This window comes from Elgaria multicarinata, chromosome 14 (genome assembly GCF_023053635.1).
Source record: "Elgaria multicarinata webbii isolate HBS135686 ecotype San Diego chromosome 14, rElgMul1.1.pri, whole genome shotgun sequence".
Classification (NCBI taxonomy): domain Eukaryota; kingdom Metazoa; phylum Chordata; class Lepidosauria; order Squamata; family Anguidae; genus Elgaria; species Elgaria multicarinata.
The window spans coordinates 22,723,607-22,736,714 of NC_086184.1; the positions used below are offsets into that span (position 1 = coordinate 22,723,607).

Consider the following 13,108-nt stretch of genomic DNA (forward strand, 5'->3'; position numbering starts at 1 on the left):
TTCATAATTGTTTAATTAAAGTGAGCTATTAATTTTTCTCTCTTCTTTTCTTTTTACAACTGCTCTGGTCAGTGACGTGAATACATTGTATAATTACAGAGTGCATTCAAAGCTGGCCTAATGCCAGGATTTCACAGGTTTAGTTAGTATAAAGAATTACAATAGTATAAAGAAACACTATTGACAGGAGAGAAAGGAGAATCAAGTTTGTTGCAAGCATTTGTATCTTACCTTCCTGCCCATAAGGGTCTCTAAGACAGCTTACAGTGGGCCTGTTCACATGATCACAGAAGGCAAAATTAGCCACGGTGGTTTATTTCCTCCACCGCATGTGCTGGTCACTTGCCGGGGGGATTTTTGTTATTATTCTCGCCAGCATGGCTTGCCATGCCATGCGAGCCATGGGCTGTTTTAGGGTTCTGAGTGGTTTGTTAACTGTCAACAAGCCACCCGTGCGAGGCCTTACAATAATAAAGGCTTTATTCACCATAGTTAAAGCTGTGGTTTAAGGTGTCTTCTGAACAGGGCCACTGTGGCTTCTTTCTCCCACCACGATTGCATGAACCTGATCTATGAATCATTAACAAAGCCCTATGAAGAGAGACTGAAACAACTGGGCATGTTTAGCCTGGAGAAGAGAAGATTGAGGGGAGACATGACAGCACTCTTCAAATACTTGAAAGGTTGTCACATAGAAGAGGGCCAGGATCTCTTCTCGATCATCCCAGAGTGCAGGACAAGGAATAACGGGCTCAAGTTACAGGAAGTCAAATTCTGGCTGGATATCAGGAAAAACTTCCTGACTGTTAGAGCAGTATGACAATGGAACCAGTTACCTAGGGAAATTGTGGGCTCTCCCACACTAGAGGCCTACAAGAGGCAGCTGGACAACCATCTGTCAGGTATGCTTTAGGGTGGATTCTAGCACTGAGCGGGGGGTTGGACTCGATGGCCTTATAGGCCCCTTCCAACTCTACTATTCTGATTCTAAGAGTAATATGGACTAGCTTACCATTCACTGATGGCTCCTTCTAACATGATTACCAACTCCCGTCTGGTATACACTTGCTCTTAAACATCACTTTAAGAGAAAAGAAAGAAAGAAAGAAAGAAGTGGACAAAAGTGGGTCAGAATTGCATAAAATTTGCATGTACCCATTTTATAGAAGAGCTGTCTGCCTGCTCAGTCTGCTGTCCACGTGCTAACTGTGGATATGCAACTTCAAGACCACTGCTGCTCCCCTTTCTTCAGGTCTTTTCTCTTGAAGAAGATACCCCTTTAAATAAAGGATATTTATTTCATTTTTATCCTGCCTATTTTCCTCCAAGGAACCGAAGGTTGTACCCATAATCCTCCTCTCCATTTTATCCTCACAAAAACAGCCCTGTGAGGAAGGTTGGGCTGAGAGTCTGGGACTGGCCCAAAGTCACCCAGTGAGCTTCCATGGCCAAGTGGGGACTAGAACCCAGATTTCCCAACTCCCAGTCCAACACTCTAGCCACTACACCACAGTGGCTCTCTCAAATACAGGATTATCCTTTATAGGACACATGGCCATCCTATCTTTCACTCAAAATGAGCAGCAGAAATGACAGTTAATCCTAAAACAATGTTATCAGAAATCTTCAAATCAAGGCCACCAAAATACCTGAGCTAATAGTATCTATTTGTTAACAACAGCAAAAATTATTATTGCTGAGAGCTGGAAAAATAGAAAAAGAGTGAACCTATTGTATGGTGCCTTGCTTAGTCAAGACAAAGGGCGGTTCAGGCATTTACTAGGCCAGTGAGAGTTTTACATCAGGGAAGAACACTTGGATGACCTTGTGTTTCTAATGTGGGTGTTTTGCATGGGTGCCAATCATGCAGATTCCAAACTACACAATATGTTTTTTTTAATTGCTATTACATTGATATTCCACCTTTCCTCCATATCAAGGCAATGCTGTATGTAGTGTTCTCACATCTCATTTAATTCTCACAACAACCCTGTCATGTAGGTTAGGATGCGAGAGAGTGGCTGGCCCAGGGTCACCTAGGGAGATTCATGTCTGAGATTTGAACCTGGGTCTCTCCATTCATAGTCTGACCACACTGGCTCTTCTCTCCCTCAAAGGGAGACATGATCATGCAATTCAGACATAGATGCTCAATGGAGTCCTTATAATCATTAACTAAAATGCTTTTGTCATTTTTTTTGTATGCTGTCCTTGTTTGTACATAATAGTGCCTTAGTTTAGTGCCTTTACTTCAATGAAGGCCTCTGCTCCCATCCTGCCCTGTAAATTTGTCCTAGCAATTAAATATGATTTATTAAAAATTATCCTTGCTTCCTCTGTAGCTTGCGACAGAGGTTAACAACCAGCATTTTACGCCTTCCTGATCCTCCGACTTTATTATCTGCTTATGGCCCCATCAGATAAATTGGCCTGATATATGTAAAATCCATATCAGGACTCAGACTTCAGGCATAACAAGATGGAACAGCAGGGGAATCTGCAACTGGGTCTCTTGCTGTTCTGAAGGTTTAATAGATACTGGGCCTGTTCAGACAACATGCTAAGCCATGGTTAGACCGCTAAACCTTTGGCAGCAAATGGATATTGAACATGTTTAGACTGTGGTTGTGTACCCGCCATGGTTTGGAATGGTTCACAGGACATGCTAAACTATAATGTTTAGCTCAAAAGCACCATGGTTTAGCATGTAATCTGAACAGGGTCACTGTGGGTAAGAACATAAGAAGTGCCATGCTGGATCAGACTGAGGGTCCATCTAGTCCAACACTCCATTCACACAGTGGTCAACCAGCTGTAAACTAGGGACCAACAGAGCAGGACATGGTGCAACTCCTACCTACCTACCCTCCTACCCATGTTCCCCAGCAACTGGTGCACACAGGCTTACTGCCTTGGATACTGGAAGTAGCACACAACCATCAGGGCTAGTAGCCATTGATAGACTTCTCCTCCAGGAATTTATCCAACCCCCTTTTAAAGCCATCCAAATTGGTGGCCATCACTTCCATCTTGTGGTAATGAATTCCAGAATTTCACTACGTGCTTCCTCTTATTTGTCCTGGATCTCCCACCAATCAGCTTCATGGGATGACCCCAGGTTCTAGTATTTTGAGAGAAGGAGAAAAATGTCTCCCTACCCACATTCTCCACACCATGCATAATTTTGTATACCTCTATCATGTCTCCCCTTAGTCTCCTTTTTTCCAAGCTAAACTATCCCAGGTTTTGTAACCTTCCCTCACAGGGAAGATCCTCCAGCCTCTTGAGCATTTTATTTGCCCTTTTCTGCACTTTTTCTAGCTCTATAACATCTCTCTTTTTTTAGTTGTGGTGACCAGAACTGTACACAGTATTCTAAGTGTGGACACACCATAGCTTTGTATAAAGGCATGGTACTGGGGAAGAGAAGGTTAACTTTTCCTGCTTTCTGATTTCCAAATGAAGATCCCACACACACACACACATCCAAAGCTAGGGTAGCAAATTGCTCATCACCAGAAACAAAGAAATGCATCACATACTAAAGAAGAGGACAAAAGAGGGTGTTGATTTATGCGTGTAGATACAAATTTAAACATGATTGCAAGGATGTGAGGCCTGGGGGAGACAATCACTGCAGTGGCCCTGATTGCTCAGTCTGCTGTTCATATGCTAACTGTTGATGAACAACCTCAAGACCTTTACGCTCCCTTATTTATTTATTTATTACAGTTATATACCGCCCCCATAGCCAGAGCTCTCCGGACAGTTTACAGAAATTCTAAAATTGAGATAAAAACAAGTATACAAAATTTAAAATTTTAAAACACAGAACATACACACATAAAGCATTAAAAGCCATTAAAAAAAACCCTAAACATGTGGGTGATTAAGATGTGCTGCCATATGCCTAGGCAAAGAGGAAAGTCTTAAACTGGCACCGGAAAGATAGCGTTGGCGCCAGGCGAGCCTCGTCATGGAGATCGTTCCATCGTCTGGGGGCCACCACTGAAAAGGCCCTGTCCCTCGTTGCCACACTCTGAGCCTCTCTCGGAATAGGTACCCGGAAGAGGACCTTAGATGTTGAATGTAGTGACCGGGTTTGATAGTTCTTTATTTTTAAACCAGACTTGGATAAGAATGCTCTGCATATTTGAGTTGCAATCTTGGAGCACAGCCCTAGGGATGTATGGATTGTGCATAACCTGTTCTGTCTTGTGTTTTGCAGATTGTCAGGCACGTTTAGTTTCATTAACCGCTCATCAATGGAATTGATATTTGTTTAATGTCCAAATTTGTGCAAAAAAGTATGTGCAAATCCCCCAAAATGTGCATTTTCACACTTTAGCCTCTGGAAAAATGCACATTTTTCAGCCATTTAAAAAACAATGGTGAATTTTTTTATTACTTTGCGCAAAATTCCCAAAGGTTAGAAAAACGGTCCACAGAATCTGCCCCAACAGGAAAAAAGCTGATCCGCTGCAGAATCCACGGGTCAGATTCATAATAAAACCGAACTCATTTGGTTCCATTGAGGATTTTTCCCCAACATTCCTACCGAACCCTCTTTGTTAATCTCTCTGAGTGCTGGACATAGGAGAGAGGAAGCTTATTCTTAGACATGTTAGTATGATTAAACTGCATATGATACTTACCGAATGGTAACATAAGTCGTGGGTATGAACATCCCATGTGGCCCTTAAATGCTTTAGGACACAATCCTACACATGTTTAAACAGGGGGGAGGAAAGTCCTACAACTCCCATCATACCCTAGGCAGCCATATTGGCTAAAGAGTGCTGGTAGGACTTTTTTCTGCTTAAGCATGTATAGGGTTTTGCCCTTAACTCTGCATGATGGTTCACATGCACAGAATATTATGCCACACATTTCAGACCTGCTAATGAGGAATGCATACAGATTGGTTCATTTGGCCAGGGCATTTAAATGAAATGCTCAAATAGCCTTCAGTGCACTTAAACCAGCCATAGGAATAGGGTGTGATTCGGAGCACATGAACCACATTTTCTATTGCTAACCCATATTCCGGTTTTGCTTGTTTAAATTCCACTTCCTCCTGTGAGAAACGTCAGCAGTTCCTGGGGTTAAAAGTGGCCAGCTTCTTATGGTAAAATGGGTCTCTCTTGCTTTTTAGAATCTCTGCGGATGGCGTAGACATCGTCCTGGATTGTCTGTGCGGAGAAAATACAGGCAAAGGGCTCAGCCTTCTCAAACCACTTGGGACGTACATTTTATATGGTGAGTGGAAGTCAGCTGCTTAAGTGACAGCCGTCCCAGTTGGATGATCTTTGGCGTCAATCTGTGCTGACGCACCGTGTAGAAATGGATGATGATTTAGAAATCACTGTCCAGGATGCCGTGGTTGCATCCTGCATTGCAGATCTGGAACTGAATGAGGTACTGTCAGTAAATGGACAGTCGTTGTGAGCAGTCCGCCCGTAGACAAATGTTGTGTAACCCTGGGGTCTGGCCCTTTAGGAATAGAAGGGAGGAGCAATTTAAGAGTCACTTGATTGTTTCTTTGGGGGTCTTCTGGGTTCTTATGGTTTTCCTTAATTCGTATTCCTTGCTGTGAGGAAAGCATCAGGCCTAGAAACTGGGAAGAGCTGAATTTGGACAGCTTGGCTCAGGATTTCTCCTTTTCCTACATCTTGCTTTCTTGGCAGAATACATGAATGCAGCATCTATCTGGGCAGTGATTACAAGAAAGCATACTTTATTCATGCTATAATTAAAGGAGGAGGAGTGACATAAACTCATATTGGGTTGTTCTTTTTTTTTATCGTGTTATTTCTGTTCTCCACTCTTACATGGGCTCCTGTCGTCAAAATGTTCTATTTATTGATAACATAAATGTGATAAATCATTTTAATTGCCTCTGAGGCCACAGCTAGACCTAAGGTTTATCCCTGGATCGTCCAGGGGTCAAACCTGTTCATCTAGGTGACACACAGGGGATCCAGTGCTCAGGCAGGGGTGAACCCTGGATGATCCCAGGATAAACCGTAGATCTAGCTGTGGCCCCAGACTGCATCTGTGCTAGTCGTAGTTTGAATCCAGGTGAAGGATAGCCACTTCTGAATCGCTAAAAAAGAGGACATGCATCAGTCAAAAAGAGGACAGTGATCTGTATACAACTTCCATATGCTAATGCATATATGTATAGTTGTAAATTCAGAAATAACGATTATAATTTAAATAGAAATACAGTACATCTCACCATAGTGCAGAAAACTGTGACCAGGTGTTGATGAACCACTGTGGGCAACTGTTCTGATGGTTCATTATCTTTAAACAAGAATTGGACAGGACTGTTCATTGAATAGAGAGTGCCTTCAAATAGAGGATAGTCCTCTGGCAGCCCTTCAAACAGAGGACCATCCTCTATGAAAGAGGCCACCTGGCACCCTACGACTGATCCCAAATCTAGATTTAAGGACAGCCATCCAAGTCCCCGGCCTGACCCTAACAGTGGGGTGAGGTGTAGCAGGTATAGTGGCTAAAGTGTTGGACTGAGAGTTGAGAGATCTGGGTTCTAGTTCCCATTCAGCCATGGAAGCCCACTGGGTGACTTTGGGCCAGTCACAGACTCTCAGCTTGACCTACCTCACAGGGTTGTTGTTGTGAGGATAAAATGGAGAGGAGGCGGATTATGTATGCCGGCTTGGGTTCCTTGGAGGAAAATAGGCAGGATAAAAATGCAATAAATAAATTTTAAAAATAAAAATTGAGTGGTGGAGGGAGATCAGAGAAGTGGGCTGAGTTGGGTCAGTGTGAAGGGAGCCGGGCTTGTCACAGAGGACACCAAGGACCTGTCCAAAGTACCGAACAGTGTAGTACAAATCCAGGTTGTCTTTCCTCCAGAAGTTTGGATTTCACTTCTCCTATCTCATCAAGGATAATTTCAGCAGGGAACGAAAGCAGCACACCCTTCCCTGCCAAAAGTATCCAAGGGGGAGGTCAAGAGGGGAGTTTGGGCTCTAAGCCCAATTCCTTCGTATATACAAAGGATGCTCTTGGCAGCAAAGCAGCGGCTATCCTTCCATCACTGAAAAGATCCTTCAGGAGGATATTTGGCTTTTAGGAGATGCATGCCAGAGAGCCCACACAAGAGCCCAGAGCTCTTTCCCTTTAGAATACTTTTGACAATGATTAACCACCCTCCCTGCCAAAACAGTCAGTCCTGTCACCCTCCAACTCCTGGGGAGGCCAGCTCTTTGGCTGCCAGAATGGTCTTCCCAAAATGAACAATGCTGGCTCACTCTCCTTGCCTTCTGCCAACACAATTTATTCGCTCTCTCACTCACTCACAAGGACACACCCACACCCACATGCTTTCCTTCACTGCCAGGGACATTGACTCATTTGGAAACACTAGGGGGAGCTCTTGTGATGCTGCAGAGTTATAGAATCATAGAGTTGGAAGAGTCCTCAAAGAGGCAGGTATTCCGTTGCTACAACGTCCCTGACAGGTGGCCACGTAGCATCAGCTTGAAAATCTCTAACAAAGGAGACTCTACTCTGGGTTTCAGTCACAACCAGTCAGAACTCTGAAGGAGCTATCCATGGTGAGTAGCTTCTTTAGAGTTCTGACTGAAACCTTGAGTGGATTCACTACCCTACTGACATTGGAGCTAAGAGCCTCCTCTGCTTCCACTGTCAATCAGCTTGGACCATCAGGAAGTTCTTCCTATGTTAAATCTAAATTCCCCTTGTTTCATGACTTGAACCCACACCCCAGCCACACCTGAGGTGTACAGTCCCCAGGGAAACATAGATCTCCATGGCTTACCTGACCTCTGAGATGCCACTGTTGAAGTGTTCCAGGCAATGCAGAAGCAGGGAAGGAAGTTGTGTCAGAGTAATATGCAAGAGATTCAGACAGACTTCTTTGAATCTAATCCATGGGTTCTACAGCAGACTGGCTTTTTCTGAGTTCCACAGATACTGTGCATCTGTGGACAGTTGTTTTTTACTTCGAAAAATTGTAGCAGATTTAGTTGTAGAAAAATACGAAGGAGGAGGAGAGAACACTAACCAAAAAATATGCATTTCCACTTATAGGTTAAGCATGAAAATGCAGATTTGGAGGGGAGTCATGCATTTCTCTTTCTTTTCTTTTTTCACTTTTGGGGAGATTTGCGCAAATTCACATTAACCAGTTCACATTAACTGCCCCAACAGCTTCTGCTATTGGGAAGTATAGAACGTATATATTTATATGCCTCCCTATATCACAAGGACCTCAGGGCAGCATACAGATAAAATCGAACCTATAAAATAGAACAATAAATATACAATTCTAAAACAAATCAAACCACTAATCTATTAAAACCAATATGAAATTTTAAAACAGTGAAATCCAATTAAAACAAGACAGTGTGCAGGCTGGTGGATTTAGCCATCAAAGGATAAATAGAATGTATGAATGATGAAATGTAATGTAGTGAATAAATAAATAAGCGCTAATGCACCTAAGTCAATGTGAATTAGCTTAAGAAGACCAAAATCTTCCTACAAAAAAATCCGGTTCCATCAATGAGCTGATGGCAGAATGAAAGATGCCTTCCAATGTGTGAAGTAGAGATGGAATGGATTTAACAAAATCCATACATCCCTAACAGAGACCTTCAGGAAAAGAGAGGGAAAAAATTGCTGCTCCTACCTCACCATTGCCGTGATGTAAGGTGACATAAGCTGCCTAAGGCCTTAGGAGTTCATATGGCATTGGGGGAGTTAGAAGGCAATTAGGCGGGACCTATTTTGACGCTCTCATCCTTCTGATGACATCATTGGGACCGCAACAGGGTTTGGAATTTGGAATTGAGCCGCAACGGTAGACTGGAGGTGTTCTTCCATGCCAGTACTTCTTTGACAAGGCTTTTGCGGAGCATAGGGAAGCCGTTGTAAGATTTCTGACGAAGGACACCGAAATTCTTCGGCCTCGTCTTCATGCCACATCATGAGCAGCTTCAGCATTCATGAATTCTCCTCCTTTACTCCCCCGCCCCTTATTTTTTCCAGGCTCATCAAACATGGTTACCGGGGAAACCAAAAGTTTCTTCAGCTTTGCAAAATCAGTAAGTATGACGCCCTTCTGGCTCTGCTAGACAGAGTTTATGTATACGAGTCCTGCTGTTTACCAGACACCCAAATTGTCTGTCTCTCTCCCTCTCTCTCCCTCCCTCCCATGTTCATTCTCTCTGTCTGTCTCTTAACAGCATGATATGCATAACCTTTTACAAGCCAGACATTACATGGGAGACACACAAATACTCTCCTGAGTTATTTCCTCAGGTTTTAAATGAAATACTGCAATTTCTGGAGGATGCCAGTTTGAACAGAGGAAGAGCAATTAAACCCATTTCCATCTGGGTACACAAAGCCATCACCAGGGCAAATCTGGTCCTCCTGGAATCCCAATCCAGCACTCCAGAGTTCCACCAATCGCAACACTCCCTTCCCTGGCTTCTTCACCCCCAACCACTGCCCATTTGGTGCCGTCTCCTTCCTTTCCCCCGTTCTCAAAGGCTGAACTGCCTCCCCTAAGGCTTAGTTACTAGAAGTAAGAGCTGTAAGCTAAAATAGGCTGGTCTTTTTAGTCCTTTTGGCTATTTTACCCTCCCTATTTCCTTTGGCTCCACCCTGTTTGCCTTTGGCCACACCCACTGCTGGAATGTAGCCCCTGAAAGCTTCTCTGAAATTAAATCCGACCCTCAGGTTGGAAGAGGTAGAGTGTGGCAGTTGCCTCAGGTGGCAGATGCTGTGGGGGCAGGCAGCAAAACCCACCCAGATTCCATTATTCCCTCTGAGACTTTACGCTAGCCTGAGATGGACCCGCTAAGCAAACCAGCTTCCCTCTGGCGCTGTGGAGGACATTGTTCCATCCCCAACATCGATGCAAGAATCAACTGCCATTCTGATCAGATTTTGTCCATCGAACATCATCTTGTCCTTTTCCTCAGATGGCACACTGTCTTGGGCTGGCCCTGCCAGTCTCACTTTCAGAGGAGGCAAGTTGATCCTGCCCACCTTTGTTGGTAACTTGCTCCAGTCACACCACCGACCACATGTTTGACAACTGTATGAAAGTGCTCTACACACATGGCCATTGTATGCTTATGGAATTCCTGGGTTAATCAGGATCCCATCCCCTCACATCGAGGAACTACAAGAAGATCAAACCAGTCCATACTCCAGGAAATAAAGCCAGACTGCTCACTTGGGGGAATGGTATTAAAGGCAAAACTGAAGTACTTTGGCCACATAATGAGAAGACAGGTCACCCTGGAGAAGAGGCTGATGCTAGGGAAAGTGGAAGGCAAAAGGAAGAGGGGCCGACCAAGGGCAAGATGGATGGATGATATTCTGGAGGTGACAGACTTGACCTTGGGGAAGCTGGGGGTGGCGACAGCCGACAGAAAGCTCTGGCGTGGGCTAGTCCATGAAGTCACGAAGAGTCGGAAGCGACTGAACGAATAAACAACAACGGACATGGATGGTGGGGAGACATGGCCAGCATCTGCATTGTGGGTGGAGCTGTGCAGCAGAACCCTGGAAACCCCTCCCACATGGGGGGGGTTGAGTGACCTACACACACACACACAGAGAGAATGATGTCTACCGACATGTGTTGCAGAAGACCTGTGATCTTCTGACCAGTGCCAGCCCCAGGGTTCCCCCCACCCTCAGTCTGTCTACCTTCTCACCACCATGGCCACCAGCTGCTCTTCATTGTCCTCTTTCTCATAATGGCTACCACTTACTTGTTTGACTGGCAGTGAACCAGTGAGCACAGAGGCAGTGGCATCTCCTCCTCACCACCATTGTTGCCTTGCCCAAAGCAAAAGCCAGGTGAGCAAGCAGGTGCAATGGGGCAACAGAGGATCAAGTCTGGGAAGTTCTTGTCAGGGGCCCCCAGCTGGGGTGTGGGCCCTTGGCGAGTGCCCAACCGTGCCTACCCTTGATGCAAGCCCTCCATGAGAAGATACCATTCATGTAATTCTCAATTGTGTGAATGGCTTGGTAGGGGAAAGTCCTGCTATAGGCATAACCAGTTACTTGCATGGGAAATAAAGTTCCCATTTGTGCTAATGGAAACCTTTCTTCCAATGGAAATAGCAGAGATCTAGATTGGGATGGATCTAGATTAGGATGACACCTGGGTGCAAAAGGTTAACGCCTGCCATATGTTCCCCTCCACCAGGGTCCCAATGCAGATTTACCCCCCTGCACCTGTTTTTTTACCTTTAAAACACAATTCACACAATTGCTTGAACGTTGTTGTGTATTTTTTTATTTAAAAAAATGAATTATCCACCATGAGAACAACTTCTCTTTTCCAGTCAATCATCCCCCTTCAGAACCCCATTATGCTATATCTTTAAAATACTTTACGCCTACTGACATAACTTACCTTGGTTCTAATTGTCCCTAGTGGTGGCAAGTGGAGAAAGTGAACCCTATCAAGCTCTATGAAGAAAACAAAGTCATGGCTGGATTTTCTCTCTTAAACCTGCTTTTCAAACAAGGCCGAAGTGGCGTAATTACTAATGTGATGGACAAACTTATAAAACTGTACAATGAGAAGAAGATCAAGCCACTTGTTGACTCACTATGGGCATTGGAAGAGGTAATGTAGTCCTTTTTCTCTTAACCTTGTAAATTATGAATTTACCGAATGCATCTTTCACCGAATTTACAAACCTGATTTATGTGTGTCCCTGAATTAAGACTCTCAATTATCTGCAAAAAAATAGGACGTGCGCACATCATTTTGATCTTTCAGAATGACTTGATCCAACTATTGGCATTTTATATGCTTGTATTCATGACAAATATGTTAACCTTTGGATTGAGATGATTTAGGCAGAGGAATTCTGCTTTGTATTTCCTTTTCCCAATCTTGAGCACTGATTTCCATGGAAAATCCTGCTGGCGACTGGAGCGTTGACTGATTCTGCCTGAGTGTCATTTCAGTCGGTGTTACCAGACACCCTTACTTAAAGACCTTGGGTGTCTTCATTCATGTGTGTTTAGCTCTGTGTTGCATCGCATTGTGGCTTTTGCAGCTTTTCTGCTGCGCGGACAGTTAGTTGACCTTTTCATCCATGCTTCCTTTAGAAGAATGGTGAAATCTGAATGCTTTAAAATATGGGCGAGGAAAAAGAGGCTCGGCTCTGATGCTAGTGTCAAAAGTAAAAATGGCTTTATTTTTTTTATTTATTGCACTTATATACCGCTCCCATAGCCAGGGCTCTCTGGGCGGTTTACAGAAATTCTAAAATTAAGATAAAAATGAGTACACAAAATTTAAAATTCTAAAACACAGAACATACACACATAAAGCATTAAAAACCATTTTTTAAAAAACTAAACATGTGGTTGATTAAGATGTGCCACCATATGCCTGGGCAAAGAGGAAAGTCTTAACCTGGCACTGGAAAGATAGCAGCGTTGGTGCTATAGACAAGTCTTTTATCCATTTCATGACTATTTAACTACAGGCACCTCCTAAAACTGCATGTGTGAGTTAGTGAGAATGAGTGAAGGCATGAGCTATTGTTACTTGCTTCCTTCTGGGAGAGGCTGCATGGTGTTTGGCTGCAAGGCAGGAGGAAGAAAGAAGGAGGGGGCAGGAAATACGAACTGATCAAGCTACAGGACATTATCTATCACCCCCCAGTGTCTGGAAGCAAGTGGAGTTGTTCCCATAATCCTCCAGTGCATGATCCGGATATGGCTCCTGAAGGTCCCTATCCAGCCTCCAGTTCCTTCCCCATGCCCTGCCACCTCTCCTGGACAGCAAAAACTCTTATCTCCAATCAGCTGTTAATTGAAGATAAGAGCTTCCCCCCTGTAATTCAGTTCTTCTTACTTCTGAGGCTTATGCTGAAGAGCCTTCCCCTCACTTTGGAGTAGACTATGTGGAAGCTCACCCTGCTTACTTGTGAGTGCAGGTGTTACATGTGCTTACTTCTGAGTAGACGTACAGAGGCTTGGTGTCTGGGTTGCTATTTGAAAGTGCTGGTTGTTTTATTTCTCTTCTCATCAGTAGAAAGTTTTACAAACTGCAGGTGCAGTTTGC

The 13,108-nt window shown here is 44.0% G+C and overlaps 1 protein-coding gene across 1 annotated transcript in view; it reads left to right on the forward strand.

The window, feature by feature from the left end:
- The window catches only part of VAT1L (vesicle amine transport 1 like), a 74,914-nt gene that overhangs the window by 38,448 nt on the left and 23,358 nt on the right, over positions 1 to 13,108 (forward strand). Inside the window, exons 5-7 of the mRNA XM_063141038.1 lie at positions 5,156 to 5,259; positions 9,046 to 9,101; positions 11,459 to 11,653. Of these exons, the coding sequence (XP_062997108.1) occupies positions 5,156 to 5,259; positions 9,046 to 9,101; positions 11,459 to 11,653 (355 nt within the window). The remainder of the gene's footprint in view (positions 1 to 5,155; positions 5,260 to 9,045; positions 9,102 to 11,458; positions 11,654 to 13,108) is intronic.